This window comes from Solanum stenotomum, chromosome 10, assembly GCF_019186545.1.
Source record: "Solanum stenotomum isolate F172 chromosome 10, ASM1918654v1, whole genome shotgun sequence".
Taxonomy (NCBI): Eukaryota; Viridiplantae; Streptophyta; class Magnoliopsida; order Solanales; family Solanaceae; genus Solanum; species Solanum stenotomum.
This window is the reverse complement of record NC_064291.1, coordinates 3,685,446-3,708,971: the sequence shown is the minus strand read 5'-3', so window position 1 is coordinate 3,708,971 and position 23,526 is coordinate 3,685,446. Positions and strand designations below refer to the sequence as shown.

The following is a 23,526-nucleotide window of genomic DNA, read 5'->3' as shown; positions in this document are numbered from 1 at the left end:
CCCCCCCCCCCCCCCACACCACCACTCCAAAAATAATTCTAAGTTTGTTTTTCAAAAATATTTTCAATTTCAAACATTATTTTCTACCTTAGTAAAAATAAAAGATATTTCTCAAAAAAAAAAATCATTCATAAATCAAACACTAAAAATCTTTTTCGAAAAATATTTTCTACTCAACAATCAAACATGAAAAAATAAGTCAAAAATCGACTTATTTTCCAGAAAAACATTTTCCTTCATACCAAACACACCCCAAATCTAAATAAAGCAAGACATTAGAAAAAAATAAAGAAAACAATCATAAAGTAGATATCAAAAACTAAAATGAACAGACAACAATGTAATTGACAAAATAAAATAATAAAGTGCTTAAAATTGTGAACCACCAATAATGAACTAAAACAAATAGATACATAAACAATAAGATGAAACCAAAAGAAATGCGTGGGAAAACATCAACACAAAAAATAAAACTGATCGGAGTTTGAGCCCCTCCGACATAATTTGAAACAAACAAAATGAGTCACCTGAAACGCAACAAATAACATAGCAACAAGAAAGAACAAAACTAAGTAAAACAACATTTTTATTTCAGTTAAATTCGAAAGTGAAAGCTTAAACCTCACCGGAAATGGAGTATCCCAACCGGATCTGGTCATTTTGGTGCTTCGCTTGTAACTCGCCTGACTATCTCTGGTTCCTCACGAGCTCGTTCTAGAACAGAGCATTGAGCTCACTGACAACTTATTTATGGGTCTGGTTTTGAGAATAAATGAGAAGGGAAAATGGGGGTTTTGAATAGTTGTTCGATGTGCTGGTTGCTGGAGGAAGAAGGGTGGTTTTGGTTGTGATTTCAGGTGGGTTTGGGTCGGAGAAAAATGGAGTTTGTTGGTGGCTGTTTGGTTTCTGGTTTGGGGTTGTTTGGTATCTGGTGGTGATGGAGGTGTTTTCGGTGGTTTTGTGGTGAGTTTCCGGTGGTTTGGAGCTGCTGTTAGCTTCTCCGGCTTTGTGAGTTCGCCGGAGAAGACGATGAGGGTGAGAGGAGAAGCTGGACAACAGGGGTTTGGGGTTGGTTTGGTGGTTGTTGTTGAGCCTGTTTCCGGCAGGTTTGAGCTTATTTGGTGGTGGAGATCTTGAAGTGTTGGACTGAAGTTGGAGAAAACAAAAGGAAGAAGAAAGCAAAAAATGAATTAAAATGGGGTTTGGGGTTGCCGGAGCTTGGCCGGAATATGGGGTGGTGGTGATCGGAAAATTAATGAATAGTAAACCCTTTTTTTGTGAATAAAATTTGAAAATTCTCAACCCCTTGTAAAAATAATTCACCACCCTCTATTTTTTAACCTAACCAAAACTTATACTTCCTCTGTCCCATTTTATGTGGCACCATTTCCTTTTTGGTCAGTCTCAAAAAGAATGTCACATTTCCTTATATGGTAAGTTTATAAAGGTACAATTCCTCTTTTATCCTTGTTGGTCCCACTTAATCTTAAAATAATACTCCAATACATTTATGAGGAGAGAGGAAAAAAGTCTACTTTTTAAAAGGCAATTTGGTAAACATTTCAAAGTCTTCATTTATTTCTTAAACTTCGTGCCCGGTCAAATGTTGCCACATAAAATGGGACGGAGGGAGTATAAGAAATAATTGTTAAATGGGCTCAATTTGTGGGCTTGAGATTGTGGCCCAAAATTATCGATCAAATAAAATATCTGTATTTAAATAAATTTTTAGACTGTGCAAAATATCAAAAGAAATATTAACAAATGTAACAAATAAAATAAATATAAAAAAAATATATAATGAACGTAACTAAAGACATGTAAAAAATGCAATTTTAAAATTAACTGATAAAAAATGATAAATTTTGATAAATAAGAATAATTATTGATAAACTTATTTAAAATTATAAAAAATTTATTTTGAGCTATTAAATAAATAAAATTTAAACGTTACGAATTTTGAAAATGTTAGGTCAAAATTGGGTGTCAACAAGGATCATACTTTTTAGATGATACTTTAGTGCTTTTTAGCATAGACTAGTGGATCCACTCAGATCAGGCGTTCTATATGACGGCAAAGTATATGACAGTTCTGGCAACGCGGGAAAGACGTTGTATCATCACTTAGGCTCATAGTGGTGGTTGTCGGTTAGAGAAACTCCCACAATATTATATTACTTTATATGTAAACTGAGTTGATATTGCATTTCCTTAACAAATTAAGTTACTACCTACTGTTTAAATGCTTTGTATAAACTGCACCATTATTGTTGATTTACTTTGCATTTGAGTTGAGTTATTCATGAGTTGAGTAAAGCCAATGTAAGTGTTCCCTTCAGATTCTTTTCAAGTTTATGTTATATTTAGTTTTCCCTTCGTATACTCGTACATTCAATGTACTGATCCCATTTGGCCTGCATCGTTTTATGATGCAGACACCGATAACCAAGATCAGCATCCAGCGCTTCGTTGATCCAGTTGACCACTCAAAGTTAGTTGGTGAGCCTCCTTGCTTTCCGGAGGACCCTTTTATCATTTGATTTAGTACTTTAGTTGTTAGGATGATCGAGGGTCTTGTCCCGACATCCCTCTTGGTTTTAGAGGCTTCATAAACAAGTAGTTATAGTTCTTTAATCTTGTATTTCAGATGTTTTGCTATAATACTTGAGTTGCCATTTTGGCTAAGTTTAATATCTCTTCAAGTTATCGCATGAGTTATATTTTGAGACTATTTTTTATATTTAAGTCTTCCACTGAGTAAGTAAGCCAGGCCAAAGGTTCACTTTGGGCCAGCAATGATTCTCGAGTGCCAGTCCCGCTCAGGGTGTAGGCTCGGGACGTGACACTTAGATTCAATTGGGTCTTTCCCCAAACACTTAGATTCGTCTACATAATCAAAATATTCAAGAATCTACTCAAAACGACACCTAATTTCATAAATCTAAATCAAGAACTCCTCAGCAACTCTAACAATCAAGAACCCAATAGAAACTTCAGACAAATCCATTAAGAACTCAATTTCTAAACCTTCAAGAATCTAAATGCACTATAACAAATCATGATTGGCGCATGAGTGAACTAGCCCAATGCTATGTGTTCTCACATACCTTGTAGGGATCACCCCTTGACGAAATCCACAAGCAAAACCTCAAGAACGATGAACTTTGACTCTTTCTCCTCTTTTCTCCTCTTGCGTTCTTTCTTTAAAAATCCTAGCATTAATTCTTTGAGTGCGTAAGACAAACAAATTCAATTTAGACCCTTAAGTAATTACCAAAAACGAAATAATTTAATTGGGCAGTGAAAAGACCACAATACCCTTCAAAAAAATCTGCTTTTGACTTTCCTTATCTAGATAGACCAACTTCAAAAAAGCATATCTCCCTCAGACGAACTTGAAATCGCTCAAAATTGGCGGCATTGGAAATATAATTCAAAGATCTTTCCTACGGTATCTGGTAGAACACCTAACTCATCCTGATCTAGGAGTTATGGATATTTGAAGTTGACCAAAAACCCATACTTAACATAACTTAGCCAATTTTCCAGATTTAACTCATTTCCAAAAATGGTTTCTTTCTAATTCTAAGTCTTTCTAGTAGCGGGGTGGTACATTTAGGGCACTAGTTGGATTTGAACTCTGGTCTTGCAGGTGATCTCCTAAGCTTGTACAAACAACACAAAGACACTCATATGTTTCTCATGGACGTACGGTTAATATACTAGTTTCTCAAAGATAGATATACATATATAGACATGAATTTTTTCAAAGTTAATAGGTGTACGTGCAACCCCCAAAACCATGTGGGTCTGTCTTTGCTCTAGATACATGTATTTCGGATATATGGGGTCAAATTTAGGTGTAATTTGTTCTAGATACATTGTATCTAAGTGAATTCACATGTATCTGAGATATATATCAAACCTCGCATGCCTCCCTCACCTCTCTCCTATCTCGCTCACCACTCTCTCATGTATTTGATAATCCAGATACATGCGAATCACTCCAGATACATACATATACATGTATCTAGTGTGAGATACATATGAATCTCGCTAGCCTCCCTCCCTAATCTCGCTCGTCTTTATCCCTATTTTTATGTATCTGGTAGCAGAAGTACATGTATCTAAGTGTAAGATACGTAAGAAACTCTTAATTGGTGATAAGATACGTAATATATTGAAAAGTACAAGTAATAATAGTATATATAATAGTAAAGTATGTCTAATTACGTATCGGATTGGCAGCAGCAACACCACCATCAATAAGATTGAACTCAACTTGATTTCCTTTATCATCATAGTGAAAAAATAATGTGGTGGAAAATATGTTGGAGCTGCGGCCGTGTTGTAGCATATGTCACACAACTTTGCATCCACCTTAGGAGAATTGGCTAACTGTGTATAAGTTTGTCTAATTAGATAATTATTTCTAAAATCAGCTCATAAAAATATAATTTGCTCGATTCGTTCATGTAACATCTCACAATTTGAAATAGCTAGGAAGAAGCTAAGAATTTGAAATAGTCATTTTTGGAAAGAATGAAAAATTTGGAAAATTGTTTAAGTTAGGAAAAATGAGTTTTTGGTCAACTTCAAATGACCATAACTCCTAGCTAAGGATTATTTAGGTGTAGATCCAGATATGGTTGGAAAGCACTTGGAATGATCTTTCCAGTGCCGCCAAGTTTGCGCGATTTCGAGTTCGTATGAGTGAGTTATTCCCTTTCGAAGTTGGACTGTTGGAATAAGAAAAGACCAATCCGAATTTTGAAGGGGTAGTTTGGTATTTTCCTTACCCTTTTATTTTAATTCATTTTTGGTAATTAATTAGGTGTCTAAACTGAACTTAGTCAGTTTATGCTTTTGGAAAAAGAGTTTGCATTTTGAGAGAAGAGAAAAGAAGAGAGAAAAGAGGAGAAAGGAGAAGAGGAAGCAAGAACGTTCAAGATTCGTCGATTTCTTGGAGCTTTGCGTGTGGATTTCGTCGGGGGTGATCCCTACAAGGTATGTGAGATCACATAGTGTTGGGTTAGTTCACCCACTCGCCAAGCATGTTTAATTCAACCACTACTAGAAATTGGGTCTATAGCAACGCTTTCCTTGCAACGATTATCTAATCATTGCTATAGATAGGCTATCACAACAGTAGTTGACCGTTGCGAAAAATACTTTGTTCTATTAGAACATAATGTAATGAAACTGTTGCATTAGCCAAACATCCGTTACTGTAGAGGACCTTAACGCAACAGTAGTTTTAACCGTTGCAATAACTGCATCAATAGCAATGGTTTGTCAAAAATTTTATCTACTGCAACACTTGTCTACTCCCTCCATATTTTCCCTCTTTTAATTTCACAAAAAAAATACTTATTTAATTCCAAAGTATAGCCCCTTTATGTCTTGTAGCCTTTTAGTAACAAAGCTAAAAAATTGAAAGATTCGAACGAGAATCTGGGTAGATCTTGAATTTTGCTTTCAACTTTTCTCATTGTTTCTTCAAATCAAAAGAAAGAGAAACCTCGCTCAGATCTAAGTTGCTCGATCTTCATATCTTGGCTTTTAGGTATGTCTAGATTCTTTTTAATACAAAGGATTATATGTGACTTTTTGTAGTTAGGGTTCGAATTTGTATGCAATTTGAAAATTTTCTTGTTTTCAAAACAAAATAAGGTATGCCTATTCTTAAATTTTTTGTCTATCTGTCATAGTTAGGATTTCGAATTGCATATCTCCATTGATGTGTGTCGCTTGTATTTTTTCTGTTTTTTGGTTGCTTTGTGTTCTTGTTGGTTTTCTGAGTTGAAAATAATGTGTTGGTTAGTACCTAATTAGAGAAATTGTTGGTGGAATATTTCAATAAGTCTATCTGTGCAGTGAATGTCATCTCCTTGATAGAAATAAGATTTTGGTGCTTCCTGTAGAACCATGCTCAAATTCTCAAGTATCTAGTATGTAATATGATTGTTTCTGTTTTCATGCTTTATGTGCGCTATTGGGATTGACATCTTCCATCATTGGTAATATGACAAATCTTGAATTTCACTGGACCGGCTACACAAGAAACTTCGTATACTCTCTTTTCTCCGTCTCTCTAAACATATGCGTACTGATGTGTAAAGGATATTGAACTTCATGATTTTTGTTGTGTCAGAGGGATAATGTAGAAGCAGCTCAAGAATTCGCGAAACGGAATCAGTTGTCACCAAGGATACAAGATCAGATTTTGTCTCATATCTGTCTTAAGTTCAAAACTGAATCATTGCAACAAAAATAGACCTTGAATGTTCTGCCAAAAGCAATCAGATCAACCGTTGCACATTACCTGCTTTTACCAATAGTTCAAAATATCAGTCTGTTCCGAGGCGTTTCCAGGGACCTGCTTTTCCAATTGGTAATTTATTGTTCTACATTGTTCTGATCCCCTTCTCACTTGGCGTATACAACGTATATTCAATGGTTTATTTCCTGCTTTTAAGGTTCCTAAAATGGAAGCTGAATACTACCCTCCCAAGGAAGATGTGATTTTACATAATAGTCTCAGGAGCATTAGTAAGTTTATATGTTGGGAACAATTACTTGAACTGATCGAATTTGTTTTTTGTGTTATTAATCAGTTATGTATACTATTGCAGGATCTTTTAGTAGATATCGATAGACGTGAACAAGTAAGTATAACACATTCAACAATCATTATATCATTTTCAAACACATAAGCCTTAACTTATTTTTTCTGAAATATGTTCAAAAACAGATCATTGGGAAGGCTGTTGCTGGAGAATCATTTGGAGAAATAGAGGTTTTACTTGGAAGGCCACAACCATATGTTGTTTGAACAACTGAAATTTCTCAAATTTCATGTCTGAGTAGGAAAACATTTCTGAACATTCTTCACGACAATCAAAAAGATGAACGGATTATAATGAGAAATCTTGTTCAGGTATGTGTACTAGGATACAATCACAAATTGCGCGACACACAACTATAATGAGACAAGTTGTAATATACACTCAACTTTCTTTGATCCTTTTTCTTTTTGATAAATAGAACCTGCAAGGATTTGGAGGCTTTGATAATGTGGACAAGGAAAGCGATCCAAGTTTAGTCTTCAACAACTGTTCTCATGTTTCTAAGCAAGATACGCCAACCAATCCTAGCAATTTGATTAGTATAAATATCCAAACTTTAGAAGCTGAAACTAAGAAACAAGTTGAAAATGAAACTGAGTGTTGTGGACGTGAACACCAAATAGTTCTTGATCATTCTGTAGTTCCCAAGGGGCATATTGAAATGGCTCCGAGTCTATCAGAAAGAAGGTGGAAAGAAGATCAACTCGACACAGAACGTGGAGGAAACAAAAGCATCCATGAGGTCCTCTGCTGTTCTTATTCAGGTAATAGAAGTCAAACTGGTGCAAATGGGGGAAAATCCATCAATAAGAGAGTTACTATTCACATGAGAAACAACATCAATTCATTCCAGGAGCAGAATGGGAAGGTAATAATATTACCTGATAGACTAGAAGAGCTATTCATACTAGTCACAACAAGGAGAACTGACAATGATAGCTGATCTTGCAGGTCCCGCTTATAAGCTTGAGTTTCCGACAATTAGCAAGGTATGACCAAATCTCTATGTGGTTATATTTGAGAAAAAATACCATTGAAGATATTATCAACATTTTGTAGGTCAATAGTATTGACTATGGTTCCTAATTTACCTTTAAAAATATCACAGGAAATGTAATACTGAGTTTACAATATTTGCAGCTTCTTAAGCTTGTGTCTGAACATATTAATTGGCACTTCAATACTGATAGATATAGCATCTTATATTGTTGTGCTATACAATAAAATTTTTCTTTCCTGTTCGGACAGTGAGGAGAGAGCTTAGATTTTCTGAATGCTATCAGTATCTTATGCTTGATGAACACTATGGCATCTGAGTGTGGCTCTATCTATCTGTGCTTTATCTAAAAAAATTATCTCATTCATTCTTTAATTATCCTGTTGCAGCCAAGATCAACCCTCAGATTTCCTCGAGGTGATTTCACTAGAGGAGAAGGAGGAGGAGCAAACAAAGAGGATACTATCAGTGAATGAAATCATGAAAGGTGAAAGGTCAGATCCTAAATGGAGTTTGTACTGCAAAATACAAGGATGAAGCTTTGGATTTGGCTTGTACACGTGAGACCTATGAACCTGGGCTCTGATACCATTTTGTCACACCCCAAATCCGGATGTGATGGCACGTGTCCATTTTTCACCGGACACGTCAGCCTAACGCAACCACAACGATAGAGAAGTAGAAATATGAGAATAAAAGATAATCAATAAGTGGAAGACTTTAATTAAAACTAAACACTACCCAGAATTTGGTCGTCACATGTACAAACCTCTAAATACTGAATTCGAATAAAAATATACAAATCTCAGAGTATAGTTCTCGAATAGAACAAAGCTGAAAGTAAAGATAACTCAAGGGCACGATTGGAATGAACCATTACCTCTCGAGTATGTCCCGAAGCTCAATCTGCTAAAGAAAGTACTAAGCCGAATCTGAGAGAGCTGTCAACCTACACAATTGTGTAGAAGCAAGGGTGAGTACCGAAAACCACAGGTACTCGCAAGTAACTCTAAACTAAGCAAAACTAGCAGCTGCAAACCACTACTTTCAATCCCAACCGAACCACCGAAACTTCAATCTAGCAGCAAACCAACCAACCTATACTAAACAGATCGTATTCAACAGCCAGAACCAACAGTATATCCTCATCAACCTCAAATCAACAAATAAGAGCAAGTAGATCAAATTCCACATAAGAAGTGTAAACCGATACAATCCACACATCACAGACAAAGATAAGACAAATGCGATGCAAAATGCAATAATGATGTGATGTAGTCGTGATGCATGTCTGTCCTACGATACACATCTGTTGACGTAATCAGTCCGCGCTGAATACTCAAATCAGAACCCATGGGGGCCACACATGGACCATGTATCACCGCCGGAACCAGATCCCATCGGCATCCAAATCGCTAGCCGGAGCTAGTCCATCTCATATATCTCTAGCCGGAGCTAGTCTCAACTGTGTCTCATATCCATCCATCCTCATATCAGTGTCTCAGAACTCATGCAACAGATAGTTCACACATGGGATGAATAATGAATATGCACATGTCATCAATCACAATCATATCACGATCACATCATAGTATTACACATCATCTGTCCCAATCACAGTCATATCATGACCACATCATAGTTTTACACATCACCTGTCTCAATCACAACCATATCACGACCACATCATAGTATTACACATCATCTGTCTCAACATCAATGTCTGTATCAATCATAGCCTACTCATGCTCTTCAATCTCCTCAATATCAGTTATCACATGACTTATTCAACAAATTCAAGTCACATATAACACTTTTAGCTCGTTTTATTCCCCATATTTCATTTACAACAATTTCAATCAACAAATAAAACTCATCCTCAATCCCCATTATTCCCCAACGTAACATAATTAGGAAAGTAGTCATGCGTAGTCTAAGAGTTTTACAAAGTTTGGAAGCCACTTGCCTTAAAACGAACTCCAAAAGTTACTTGACTTAAGCCTTTCCTTTCCGAGTATAATCTGGATCACGATAATCTATTCAAACAATTATTTACAATCACAATTCGAGTCCAATGACACCAAAATCAAGAAATTTAGGGAAAAAGGGCAAAACGGTCCAAAAGTCTCATACCGGAAAATGAAACCCAAATCTGGAAATTTTTGATGTAAAATGATCCTTAAAGTGTTTGGAAGCTAATGGTGAAAACCAATTTGAAAACGGAGTTGAAATCAATTCACAAACTCAATTTGAAGGAAAATCCACGTTCTTGAAGAAGCCTAAAATATTCGGATCCGAAACCCTGACTCGAAAATGAAATATCTCTTGAAAAACATCTTACCCATGCTTAGATAAGTTCAAATATGAAATTTCATAAAAAAACAGAGTTAAGATCGACCTTGAAATTCTGAATTTATCAAACTTTAACTTTACCGAGAAAGTCCAAATTGTACGCGGTTAATATGATGAAAACAATCGATGAATCAATAATTTTATGTTAAAATCAGTTTATCCATAACATAAGGATCGTAAATATACTTTTTTCATCAAAAAGGGAGTCCAAATCGATAAAACCCCAATTTTTCTCAAGAGATTTACGGATAGGAAAAAAAACCAGATAAAGAAATTATGAGAAAATGTCGAATTGAAGGTTGAATACTAACCCTCATATTAATTCGAGAAGAAACCCATAAGAATCACTCCAGTCCGATTTCTAGAACTCCCGATATGCTCAAAATACCAAATGAACACAGTCTGAGATTTTTATAACAGTACATGGCTGTTATGCACCAGAAAAACAGCAGTTAATATTTCACTAAAAAGGCCGTAATTTCCTCATACGATAGTGAAATGACCCGATTCTTTTTTGTAAATGTCTTAAATAATGATACGGACCTGTTCGTTCAATCGGAGCTCAATTTCGTGCTCGTTTACCCAGTAAAATATCATTTCTACTCGATAAACAATTATTTCTTATTTGCGATAAAAGTCCAATCTCGGGATAGCGAAAATGCACCAAAATTTGCAGATAATTCCTATAATTCATGCTCAAAATTTCAGAACCTTCGGAATAATTTTTCGACCTTTAAAACTAATAATGAACCCTTTAGTTGCCTCAATTTGCTGAAATAGTGTCAAAGCATCCAAGAAGCTTAAAAGCTCATCCAAAACTCATTTGGCACTTTCCGAACACAAACCAAATATGCTACTAGCTTGAAAATGACATTTCGGACTCAATGAAATCGTCAGAATTTGAATTCGAGGTCTCCTTGACCCGGTATCCGATAAGGCGTCAATAAACTAACTTTACGCTCAAAAACTTGAAACGCACTCGGGGCCTCTAAAAATTCAACCAAGACTCATTCTAGACTTAGAATCACCCCCTGAATCCAACGGTGCCATCGGAATTTCATTTCGAGCACCGGAACCTCGTTTGTTGACCAAAGTCAACTCTTGATCAAAATTTCACAATTTTAGCAACTTAGGACCTCAAATTTTCGTTTTAACTCCAAATTCGACTCCGTAAATTCTCATAGACCCATTTCGACATTCTAAAACTGTTGGAATCGACGAAAATCCGATTCGAGTCTCGAAACTCCAAATGACTCGAAATAACACTTTTAACCCAACTTTAACTCTTAAAAACTCAACTTTTCATCAATTTTTCCTTCAAACCAACTTCGAAAATACAACAATTAGGACTCGGGGCAACTATCGAGAGGGGTAAAACGGTCATTTTATGAAAATTTCCAAAAATGACCTTTAGGGTCATTACAGAAAAGCAAGCGAGATTCGTATGTATCCCAAATACATGCAAATCGCACTAGATACATGTATCTGTATGCATCTGGTGTGATTCACATGTATCGGGGATATCAAATACATGGGAGAGTGGCAAGCGAGATTGGAGAGAGAGCGAGCAAGATTTGCTAATGTATTCTAGACAGGGGCGGCCCTAGAGGTTGACGAGGGGGTTCACGACAAAAAATTAGTTTCATTGTATATTTAAGGTAATTTTAAGAATTTTTGTGTTAGCTATATATTGATTTTGAACCTCCTAAATGTAAGGTTGGCTCAGTGGTTGAGGGGTTCAAAACTCACCTTAAGGATCGAAGATCAAATCTTAGGCAGTACAACTCTTTTTTTTTTCTTCCAAAACCCCTATTAATGTAAATCCTGAATCCGTCACTGATCCATGTGAATCAACTTGGATAGAATGTATTTAGAACTAATTACACCTAACTTTGACCATGTATCCTAGATACATCAAAATATGGTAAAATAGGTAATATTGCAAACTAGATTAGTGAGATTTATGTAAGTTCCCGATAATAATAATAATAGTTGGGACTTACTTGAACCCTGAGGTAATTGTTTTGTGAATCAAGAGCTTGAAAAACAGTAGAAAGGTAATAATCATTCATGTAAGAACTTGCTGCACTTCTCATTTCCTGTAAAGGTAACAGCCATTGTAGAATACCCCATTTAGCTGCCTCTTCTGCTGTATAGTTTTTATATAACTCTGAAGTAGTGCCAGTGCCTAATGAGAGCAACAACATTTGTTTGTAATTCAACGACCTAATTGAAGCAAATGCTGGATCCTCTTGTGCAAGTCTCGTTGCAACGCTAATGGATAATAACGACTGCACGTACAACACATAATAGTATTGATTAGATATTTCGAGAAAACATATATGCATGATCGATCAAAAATTGAATCGAAAGTAGTATTAGTACCGGATCACCAGCAGCAACATCACCATCAACAAGATTGAAGTCATATTGATCTCCGTTACTAGTATTAGTAGCAAAGTAATGTGGAGGAAAATATGTTGGAGCTGCTGCTGTGGAATAACATATGTCATACATCTTAGCATCCAATTCTGGAGTTTTTGCTAACTGCATTTTTAAAAAAATCCGATCTCATCATCAAAATGTTTTGCTAGATTACATATACATATTTTTAAGATAATATATATTTTTGTATCTATTTACCAAACGTACTAGAAAATATTAAATAACAAATTGACTTGTTTTCAAAAACATTTTTCTTGGTACAAATCGTGACTATAATTATTTTGACTTACATTTGACTTAGTGAATATTACTGGCTTATTTGTTTTGATGTCAAAGCTTGAGATGGCAACTTCTGTCAAAGCTTGATGCACACGAGTTTCTCCTAGTTTTTCTTGAAGAACTTGCATAAGATGTTTTCCATCATATTTTGGGCCACCAAAAATTGAACCACTGCATAATATAATGTAACCAAATTAAATATAAGTATAAAGAACAGAAATCTCATATATTTGGGGTGTCTTAGAAGTTTACTCAATTACGTACAAAAATACTAAATATTTCATTGCTCTCAGATATATTTCTTGGCTGTCCGATATATTGCAAATGATGCATTACTTAATGAGAGGGATGTATCTGAGAGGGGATAGAGATGTATCTGAGAAGAGATCGATTTTTGTAATTTTTTTAATGGTAGGAAATTTTAGAGAATATAATATCTTAAGTTGTGTATTTACTTAAAAAATTCTTCTTCTTCTTTCTTTCGGTCCGCTTCGAGTTGTTTGACCTATTCTTTATTTTAAGTCCATCTAAGAAAAATGAATTTGTTTCTACTTTTTAGTGACTTTTTGATTTCAACTTTTCAACTTGACATATTTAAGATCATGATGTCAAATGATATTTTGATACGTTTGACATATCTTCAATTTAAAATCAGAAGATTCAAAAATCTTTTTTCACGCTCTTAAACTTTGTATCAAGTTAAAATTAGATAAATAAATTAAAACAGAGGAATATAAATATACCTAGGTTCAAAAATCTGAGGGCCATGATCGAAGTAAAAAGGTATAATATCTTTAGCAGCAGCAAAGGGTCGATTGTTTTCATTTGGAGTAGTTATCATAGCAGTCAATAAACCTCATGTACCTGTTCCTCCAATTACATCAAAGTAATCTGCGAGTCTTGAATCTGTATTATTGTCTACTTCCTGACTCACGGAAAGAAAAGTAAGTCGTATAAATTGAAACATAATGACTTAAAAACAACTCACTTATTAATCAGATACATTTATATAGTGAATTACTCATCTTAAATAAGTTGTATCAGGCTCAGAAAATTATTTTTCAAGTTTATATAGATTTTTCTTAAGCTTCTCCAAATAGTTGTGAGTCATATGGTTGGGTTAAGTGGCGTATGAAATTTTTTTAGAAAACGTTGTCGATATTTATAGAAGGAAAAATATTTTTTTTAATTATCATACATATAAGAAGGTTATATCCTTGACTTATTTGTTTAGACTAGCTTTTAAGATAGAAAAGGTCTTGAGTTCAATTCTACTACAAAATCAATCAAAGAATCAACACGTCAGGGGCGGATCTACACCTAATTAGCGAGAGTGGTTAGATCATGAAAAACCTTCGTCAGAAAATTTTTGTGAGTATATATGTTAAATATCAAGATTTTTGGATATATACTAATTGTTGAACACCATTGAGACAGCAAAGAAAGCTAGCCCAGTAGTTAATGCGGTTCAAATTTGCCTTGGTGGCTTGGGTTTAAGCCCAGACTTAGTCATTTTATTTAAAAAAAATTAGTTCTGTTTTTTCTCTTAAAAAACAGAACAAAGTTATTGTTCCGTTTTGATAATCTGACCAACAAGGTTTATTTATTTTTACTTGTCTTAAAGTATGAACATCCTTGACGAAAATCCTGACTCCGTTGCTGCAACACGCCAATAGGTAACTACAGTCAATTAGTAATGTCATTTCGTTAAATATATATATTTAGTAAAAAGTTTCGAGGAAAGGATAACGCTTGACACCCCTTCATTCAACGTGGGTCCACTCCTAGCCATGTCTACTAATTCAAAAAGTGTACAAAGTTGGTTAGGGTTTTGTTATGTACCATCTTCTTATCATATGAAATAAATATCTGTGGAAATATATATACTTCGATATAAAAGTCAGTGAATAAATCAAAAACAATTACTACAAAACTAGTAAATAAGTTGTAACATAAGAAAACCATGATTTATTTAAATAATAATTAGCTTTATCATGACCCTATCGACAATAGAAGTACTATTACTAATCAATCTCACTAATAAGCATAAAAAAAAAATACAATTCAAGCGTAAAAAAAGAAAAAAAATGATTGTAATGTCACACTTACATACATACACGAAAAAATATTTTTACGATACCTAAAGTTGTCCTTCAAGAAAATTAAGATGGTACCCGGAATGACTATAGTAGTGTCAAACTTACGTACATACACGAAAAAATATTTTTACGATACCTGAAGTTGTCCTTCAAGAAATTCGAGAATGGCAGCCGGAATGATTCCCTTAATTCCACCTCTATCAATACTAAGAACTGTCACCATTTCTCCCAATGTAGCAAATGTTGAACTAGTAGTTGCTAACATCATAAAAATTAAAATTGTAAAAGATTTAGTAGTTGCCATTTGCAGATTATAATTAATAAAAACTAATATCTCAAAGTGTATTTAATTTTTTTTTGGGTGCTTTGAACATATAACAAGCATGGTATATATAGTCACATAAAGTAGTTGAGAAATTTTATTTTGAGTTTGACATAACCAATCAAAGTTTTTGAGTTTGACATAACCAATAAAAGTTGTATGAAAATCCATTCAAATTTCGACACGTGGATAGTGGGCCCAATTGAAGGAAAGTGAATTTATAGTTGGTGTGGGCCCGACTAACACAACAAAGAGTCGTTTGATAGAGTGTATTAGAAAAAATAATATATGCATTAACTTTGTGTAATATTATTAGAAAAAATAATGCATGTATTACTAATACCATGAATTTCAATGTATTAGTAATGCTTAGATTGATTACTGATATAACAATCCCTCAAATCTTTCTCAAAATATTTTCCATTATTCAAAGCTAAAGAGTGTAGAAGGTATTTTTGTAAAAAAATATTTTTTTTATAGAAGTTATGTAAGACTTGTTATTTCTAATACATCATATCCAGCAATGTAAAAGAAATAATGCAGCATAACTAATCCAACATTATTAATGTAAACATTACTAATACATTTTATTCAACATTATTCTTATGCACACTTAAGGGGTCGTTTGGTACAGTGCATTAGAAAAAAAATAATGCATGCACTTAGCTTAATTTGTGTATCATTAGTACCTTGTTTGGTACAATTTTTAACCTGTGTATAACTAATGCTTATAAACAATACATGAAAATTCATAGCATTAATAATTCAAAGGATTTTAATGCATGCATTAGCACGTTTAAAGACATAATTGCTCATCAAAACCTTATATATCCTTAAAAGCATGAACTCCTAATGTGAATGTAAAATTACTATAATATCCCTAACTTAGGTTGTGACTTTTTCGATGAGTTGTGACTTTTTCGATAAGTTGTGACTTTTTTCGAGGGGTTGTGATTTTTCGATGAGTTGTGACTTTTTCAATAAGTTGTGACTTTTCAAAGAGTTGTGACTTTTTCAATAAGTTGTGACTTTTCCAAAGGGTTGTGACTATAAATAGAGGGGCTTCCTCTCAGTTTTCAACCACAAACTTTTTAATCTTCTACTCTTCTTCTTGCATTTTAAATTTTTTTGTGTGATTTATTGTCGTTGAGTGAGTTCGAAGTTAAGTGGAAATATGAGGTACCACTATTCTGATGAAGTAAGTCGTTCTATCCTAAGAGGGTATATTCTATAACCTCGAGTACTTGAGGAAAATAATTTTGGTGATATAACAATTATTTTTTTGCTTAATATATACATTAGTATGTAATGTTTCAATTTATGAAGTTAGCATGATGTAGTCTAAATTCATTTGTTTTTGTCAACAAATTCTCTTGAGATGTAGATTAATGCTTCTGAATATCTTTTCCGAAATTTAGAGAATTTTCACAATTTGTTTTTGATGCTCAAGACAAAAGAATGACTTTATTTATCAATGCTACTTATGTGATTTAAACTCTCATGAAGTTTGCTTCAAAATAGTTGTTACTATATCAACATTAATTGCCCTTTTGTTTTACTTATTAACTATTTCTTAATATTTTAGTAATTTAGACGAAGAAAAGTTTATATGTACTCATTTTCATAGCCATGAATATATTTTTGCAACAACTTCTACTTGACAAGAAGTTCAATGATTTTCTGTTGCACAAACTACAACTTGGTGTTCAAGTTGTGAAATGTCTCAAACTGTTGGAGAAAAGGATTTGATCAAAAACTTGTTTGAAGAGTCCAAATATGTACTCATTTTCATTGCCATAAATATATTTTTGCAACAACTTCTACTTGACAAGAAGTTCAATTATTTTTGTTGCACAAACTACTACTTGGTGTTCAAGTTGTGAAAACTCTCAATCTATTGGAGAAAAAAGAGTTGATCAAAAACTTGTTTGAAGAGTCCAAACTAGATTTAGTAAGTACTCCTCCGTTTCCAATTTATTGTTGTACTTTTGTTTTTATTCAGCTTAATATGAATGCTCTTTTTTCTTGGTGGTTGGGGGCGCATCTTTATGACCATAAAGTTAAAATACATTTTTATATATTATACATATCCTTAAATTAAAAGTCTTCTTTATTTTTTAAAATTAGATAAATCTATATCTATCTTATTTTATCTTCTATACTAACTTAAAAGAATGAACTACATAACTTAAATGATAAATTATTATAATACCGCTAACTTAAAACACCAAATATAGTATATCTTATATATTTAATATTGTATTTTATTTATTTATTTTATATTATATTATATTATATTATATTAAAAAAGGCACCTTTTCACATTAAAGGGTTGTGACATTTTCAAAGAGTTATAACTTTTTCGATGAGTTGTAACCTTTTCGAAGGGTTGTGATATAGGGTTGCAACATTTCAGAAGAGTTGTGACTTTTCCGAAGGGTTGTGACATTTCCAAACAGTTATGACTTTTCTAAAGGGCTGTGACACTTTTTTGATAACAATAAGCATTTTTTATGAACTACCCTTTGTTGGCACTATAAAAAGAGGGGTTTTCTCAAATTTTTAAACTATAATTTTTTGAAGTTTTTCATTGTTGTTGTTCTTCTTCTTAGAGCATCCAATTTAGTATTTCTTCTATATTTTATATATTTACTTATTAATTTATGTTATATTATATTATATTAAAAGAAGACACCATTTCACATTGAATGGTTACGACTTTTCCAAAGAGTTTTGACTTTTCCGATGTGTTGTGCCCTTTTCAAATGGTTGTGACTTTTATGATACGAAACAATATGCACATTCTCATACTACCCTTTGTTAACTATATATGAAGGGGTTTCTTCACATTTTTAAACTACGGTTTTTTTTTATGTTTTCTATTCTTCTATTCTTAAAAACTCACGTTTGATTTTCAGACGTTGACAATCTCAAAGTTCAATAAAATTTGAACACTCCCTAACATGAATGTTAATTAATATATTACTCCAACTAAAAATATCCAATTTAGTATATCTTTTATATTTTACATCAATATTTATTTATATTATATCATATTAAAAGTAAAAACTCCAACAATACAATAATAACTAAGTAATGCACTTTAGGGGAGGGAGGAGAAAATATATTTAAGAGGAGGTGTAACTAAAAGATTTTAAAAGTGACTAACTTTCAGTAGTAATTATAAGAAAGCGTACATTCATTATTCATAGAAACTTATACTTTATCATTCATTTTATAATTGTTTACTTAATTTGTTAATTTAATAATATTCACATTACATGATTTGATATTCACGTGCAATGCACGTGCGTCAAAATTAGTATATATATATGTGTGTGTGTGTATTTTAACGTGGAATTAGTTGAACTGTATTATTAAAAACGTGTTAGATTTTTAAATTATAAGGTGCTACTATTTATTATTATTATGAGTCTGAGGAAGCAAAGTCCTTTGGATTTTGTAAATTGATTAGATTAGATTCTCTTACAGATGTTAGTCTATTAGTGATGTTTACCTCACTCACTTTGCACCGCAACTGTCGTTAGTGATGTTTACCTTTCCTTTTTCTATTCTTTATTAGTATTATATAATATATATGTGTGATGAGACTTGAAATTGTTTAGCACCGCAAATGTTGTTGTTGAGGGGAGGTTTTCTTTTGCTGAGGTTGGGGTGTATGTTACACCCCATCTATGGACTCAACATTCTTACTGAGGTTTACCCCACACTGCATGAATTTTTTCTATATTCAGCACTACGATTTTCTCCGTCTTATCGGAATTGCCTAAACTCAATTGAAGTCAGGCCAATATCAACAAAACATTTGTGACGAATTTACTTGTCATTAAAAGTGTACCTTTTTTTTTGTAGTTAATAGTATGTTTTGTCACTAAAAAGGTTATAACTACCGACAAAACTATATCGTCGCTAATTATTTAGTTCAATCAGGGATGACATCAATTGTCTCTAAAGTTATATGAATTTCGTAGTTGAAAAAAATATAATATCGTCACTAAAGACTATTTTTTATGTACAAAAAAAATATTTTGTCCTTAAATGTATAAATTAGGGACAAATTTATTATAATAAAAAAAGGTTAATAATTTTGTGATTAAATCTATCATTTTGTCACTAAAAGTGTTGCTTTTACCGACATATATTGTCACTAAATATTATCATAAGTAGTGACAATTACAATTGTCACAAAATAAAAAATATATATTCATATTCAACAAAAAAGGATACTACGACAACACATTTTTTGTCACTGAAAGTAATCAAGTTGTGATGAATTAATTTATTAAATGACAAATATTTATATCAAAATTCACCCATGATCATATAATAAAAATAACTAAAATTATACTAAAGAATAATATCTCATTACAAACTCCTTAAATAAAAGTAAAATATGTCCAATGACAAGAAAATATAACTAAAATATATCAAATATTACTCCTAAAAAAAGACATATAAGTAAAAATTCCTTCCAAAGTATCAATAATGTGGTGACACATAACTTGCAATCAATCTTGCTTCAATTCTCACCTTTTATACCTGTAAAAAGAAAGAGAAAATAAAATAAAGATTTAAATTGAGATATTCATATTAGAGTCAAAAGTACAATTTGTCTTTCATATGTTGTAATGCCCAGTTTTATAAGTAATTTTTAATTTACAATATAAATTTTGTCATTACAAATTTAACATAAGTGAAAGTTTATGAAGTATATCATCACAAACTACTCTATATGGCAACATAAACTTCATCATTCATGAAATTGCTAACTATTAAAACATAATGTAAAAACTACAATCCAGTAAAATTATAAGTGCAAAATGAATAAAAGAACATAAAAATCCCACATAAAGCCATAAAAACAGTACCAAGTTCATATCTTTAACAATTGGTCTCCTAAATAAAGAAAAATAAAAAAGAAGACTAAGTTGTGATTAGGCCTTATATGGTATAGTCTCCGGTCAATTACTGAACCACAGAGTGTGAAAAATGATAATAAAACATAGCCAATAAAAGTTAGATCTACATATTCATTAAAGATCAACTAGTGATAATGTGAATATAGGGTTAAAGAATATGAAATACAAAGAAAAGACCTTTCTTGTTGATTTCTTTTCAATTTTTGTTTTCATTTCTTTCTCTATATATTTGTTTTAAAGTTGAACGTGGGAGATGAGAAAGGAAAGGAAGATGAATAAGATAAAGAAGAAAAAAAGGAAGATTTTTTATCTTTTCTGTATCAGTGTGATTGAACCACCTGAAAAGAAAGTTTTTTTTTTTATGTTTCCAATTTCGATTCTTTTAATTTTTTTCCTTTTTAAAATTAATTAATTGTCTTGGAAGATTAAAAAAAAAAGAACCATCAAAATCGATGACTGAAAACCAGCAATGCAAATTGTCATGGGGTCCACCTTATAAGATACTAGAAAAAATATATAAAAATAATTACACTTCCACTATTTATTGATAATTGATACTCTATTGTTAAAGTAAAATTAAGCAAGTGTAAAACCTTTAATGTAGCAATACTTTTCATTTCAAATTCATAGTCTTACTTTTAAAAAAATATTTCTCACATTTTAGCAACCTTTTAACTTTTTAAAGTCACAAAAATTAAAGATTTATCTATATATTTTATCGAAATGAGAATCAGATATCCGTAATTTATGAAGCTTCAAATATGAAATAAGCGGGTCTTTTTTGGTGTTTTTCATATAAAGAAAAAATATTTTCAAAAATTTTAAGTTAGGGCAAACTTTCAAAATCTTAGGCATATTTTGTGAAAATACAGTTTAAAATATATAGAATCAAAATCATTCAAGAATGTGTGTAACTCTCTTTTAAAACTGAAACTGTTATGAAATTTTGAATTATAATAGATGTTCTATTTAGTTATTTCTTGATTATTTAAAATTTAATTTTATTCTATTAATATCAAAATAAGATAGTAGAGATGTTGGTTTGGGTGGGGGTGGGGGAGGGTTTGGGCAAGGGCGTGTGTGGTTNCCCCCCCCCCCCCCTCCTTTTTTTTCCTTTCTCTTCTTCTTTTATTCTTTTTATTTTTTTAAAAAAATAATATAATTAAAAAATTATGTTTTGATTCAACAAGAACACAAAATAAAAATAAATTAAAATAATATTTCTTCCCATACAAGTTTTACACATGTTATATTAGTATAAACATGTTAGGAATTATGGACACCTAAAACCTTTTATTTTTCTTTATTTTAGTCATTAAAATGAAAAGAAAAGCCTACTAATTAAAATTAATATCTTACATAATAAATATTTGTTATTAATTATTCTCATCATTTCAGTTTGTTAAGCCATAAATACATGTATCATCGTAAGAGAATCAAAATATAAAAGCAAGAATAAACGTAGACAATAATTTTACTTAAACATGAAATAAATCATGGGTTGTTTAAACCTGAAATAAAATAAGGTTTGTTATAATAATTTCGCACTAAGTCTAATGATATAAAATATCTAAACATAAAGTTGGTATGAAAGATTTGAACATTCTTCATATTATAACATCAACGAATATTAATGGTTTAAACACATACAAAATTTAACAATTTCAATATATTGCAATCAATGCTTGTATAATCATGACATTAAACTATATAAAAAGGATTAAATGTTACATCTTGTGAAAATTAATTCACAAAGAAAAGACCACAATTGGAACCACAAATTAGAAACCACAAATAAAAACCCCGAACTTAACTTTTCTTTTGTCGCTGAACGATTTTTATTTTTTTTGTTAGTATTGCTGGAAGGAAAGAGTGTTTGGTGTATGTTTTGGAATTTGGGTGCGTGAGTTTCTGTATGTTTTTTGATTGTTTTCTCTTCTTTTTATTTTTTATTTTTTATTTTTTATCTTTCTATAATTGTGTTTTGTGTGTGTCGTGTGTGTGTAGTGTGAGGGGGTAATGGGAGAAGTGGGGTGAGTGGGGTAGTGTAGGATAGTATTAGCTTCTTTTTTTATATATATTTTTTTATTAATATAATATAATATAATAGAATAAAAAAAAAAACATTTAGTAATAGTGGGTCCCATATGTTCCCTTAACAGTGTATCTACTGTTGATGAACATTGTTTCTACGGTTGGTGTCGGATTATGATGGCTCTACTGTAGAGGCGGCTTCACTGTTTGTCTTTTTCTTTAATCTGTGGAGGAAATCTTCCGCTTTTTTCAAAGTAACTTCTGATATAATCTGGACGATTCTTGGGATGATCTTCCCCTTATATTATTACTTTTACCTCTATCCTTGGTAATTCAAGGAGGGTCCATCCTGCACACATAACATTTTGCTTTATTCGGATATATCGTAACAATCATTGTAATAATTATCAGTATTGATATCGTGTGGGCTATCCTATTCATAATCATATATAGAGAAATCTTCTCTAATAATATCATTAATAATTTTACATATTATAAATTCCTACAAGTGGTCACTGTGGCATACGGTCCTGTATATTTTAATACTCAGCCTAATTTGCAATTATCTTTAACTGGTGTTAATATTCTTGATGCTTTAACATTAAATGTTAAAACACATGGTTATAATTATGCACCTGGATCTGAATAAATATGTTTATCATATAGAATTTATTTTAATTTGCTATCTACGTGACAAGCCCCTTGCTCAGGTAAAAGGATAGATCCTTCCATACAATCATAAAACTATATAAATTTATATATATTTCTATTCAGATTTATAATATAATATAATATAATATTTTTTTACTCGAAAAATAAAATAAAATAAAAATGACTAAGTTTCGAAAAATCGATTAAACTTAGGATTTAAGAGGAGTGGGCCTCTTTAAGCCCCATTTCTCACTTTTCATATACACTAGGTATATACTAGTGTATACAATCTCGTGTCAGCTCCAAAACCTATTCGTCAAATTTTCGGGGGACCTGTTCTTCAAATTTACTAGGCGGCTGACTTGACAAAGAGAAGCATTTGGGGGCCTAAACACCCCATTTCGATAATGCAAAGGAGAGTGTACTTAGAGTCGGACGGACTCGATCCGAAAGAGTTCATGCAAGAAAAGGTGATAAGGATTAGAATTTAAAAAATAATATGTATCCACTTAGTAACAGATAAGCTCAATAACTACTATTTCCAAATGTCACGACCCGATTTATCAAGTCATGATGGCACCTACTATAACCCACCAACAGGTAAGCCAACCCGTAACCCGGAACAACAAGTAATGGGTCTGAGGGTAGAAATTAAACAAGAGTAGGCAAATAACAATATAAACAGGCGGAAGCAAACCAAAAACATATATACAAATAAAGATCCCTCCCAGAACCTGGAAGTCACTAGTACAGAGCTACTACAAAATGAGTACAAGTC

General features: G+C 32.3%; 2 protein-coding genes across 2 annotated transcripts; one reads left to right on the top strand and one right to left on the bottom strand.

Annotated features, from left to right (window-relative positions):
• The first annotated feature begins 6,792 nt into the window (after positions 1-6,792).
• LOC125878256 (uncharacterized) lies at positions 6,793-8,144 on the top strand. Its single transcript, XM_049559461.1, has 3 exons — positions 6,793-6,940; positions 7,048-7,618; positions 8,016-8,144. The coding sequence occupies exons 1-2, from the start codon at positions 6,923-6,925 to the stop codon at positions 7,570-7,572; spliced, it is 543 nt and encodes a 180-aa protein (XP_049415418.1). The 5' UTR covers positions 6,793-6,922; the 3' UTR covers positions 7,573-7,618; positions 8,016-8,144.
• Positions 8,145-13,445: 5,301 nt separating this feature from the next.
• Positions 13,446-15,157, bottom strand: LOC125878261 (patatin-T5-like). Its single transcript, XM_049559467.1, has 2 exons — positions 14,938-15,157; positions 13,446-13,627 (listed from the first exon to the last, which is right to left on the bottom strand). The coding sequence occupies exons 1-2, from the start codon at positions 15,103-15,105 to the stop codon at positions 13,559-13,561; spliced, it is 237 nt and encodes a 78-aa protein (XP_049415424.1). The 5' UTR covers positions 15,106-15,157; the 3' UTR covers positions 13,446-13,558.
• Between the last annotated feature and the right edge of the window lie 8,369 nt (positions 15,158-23,526).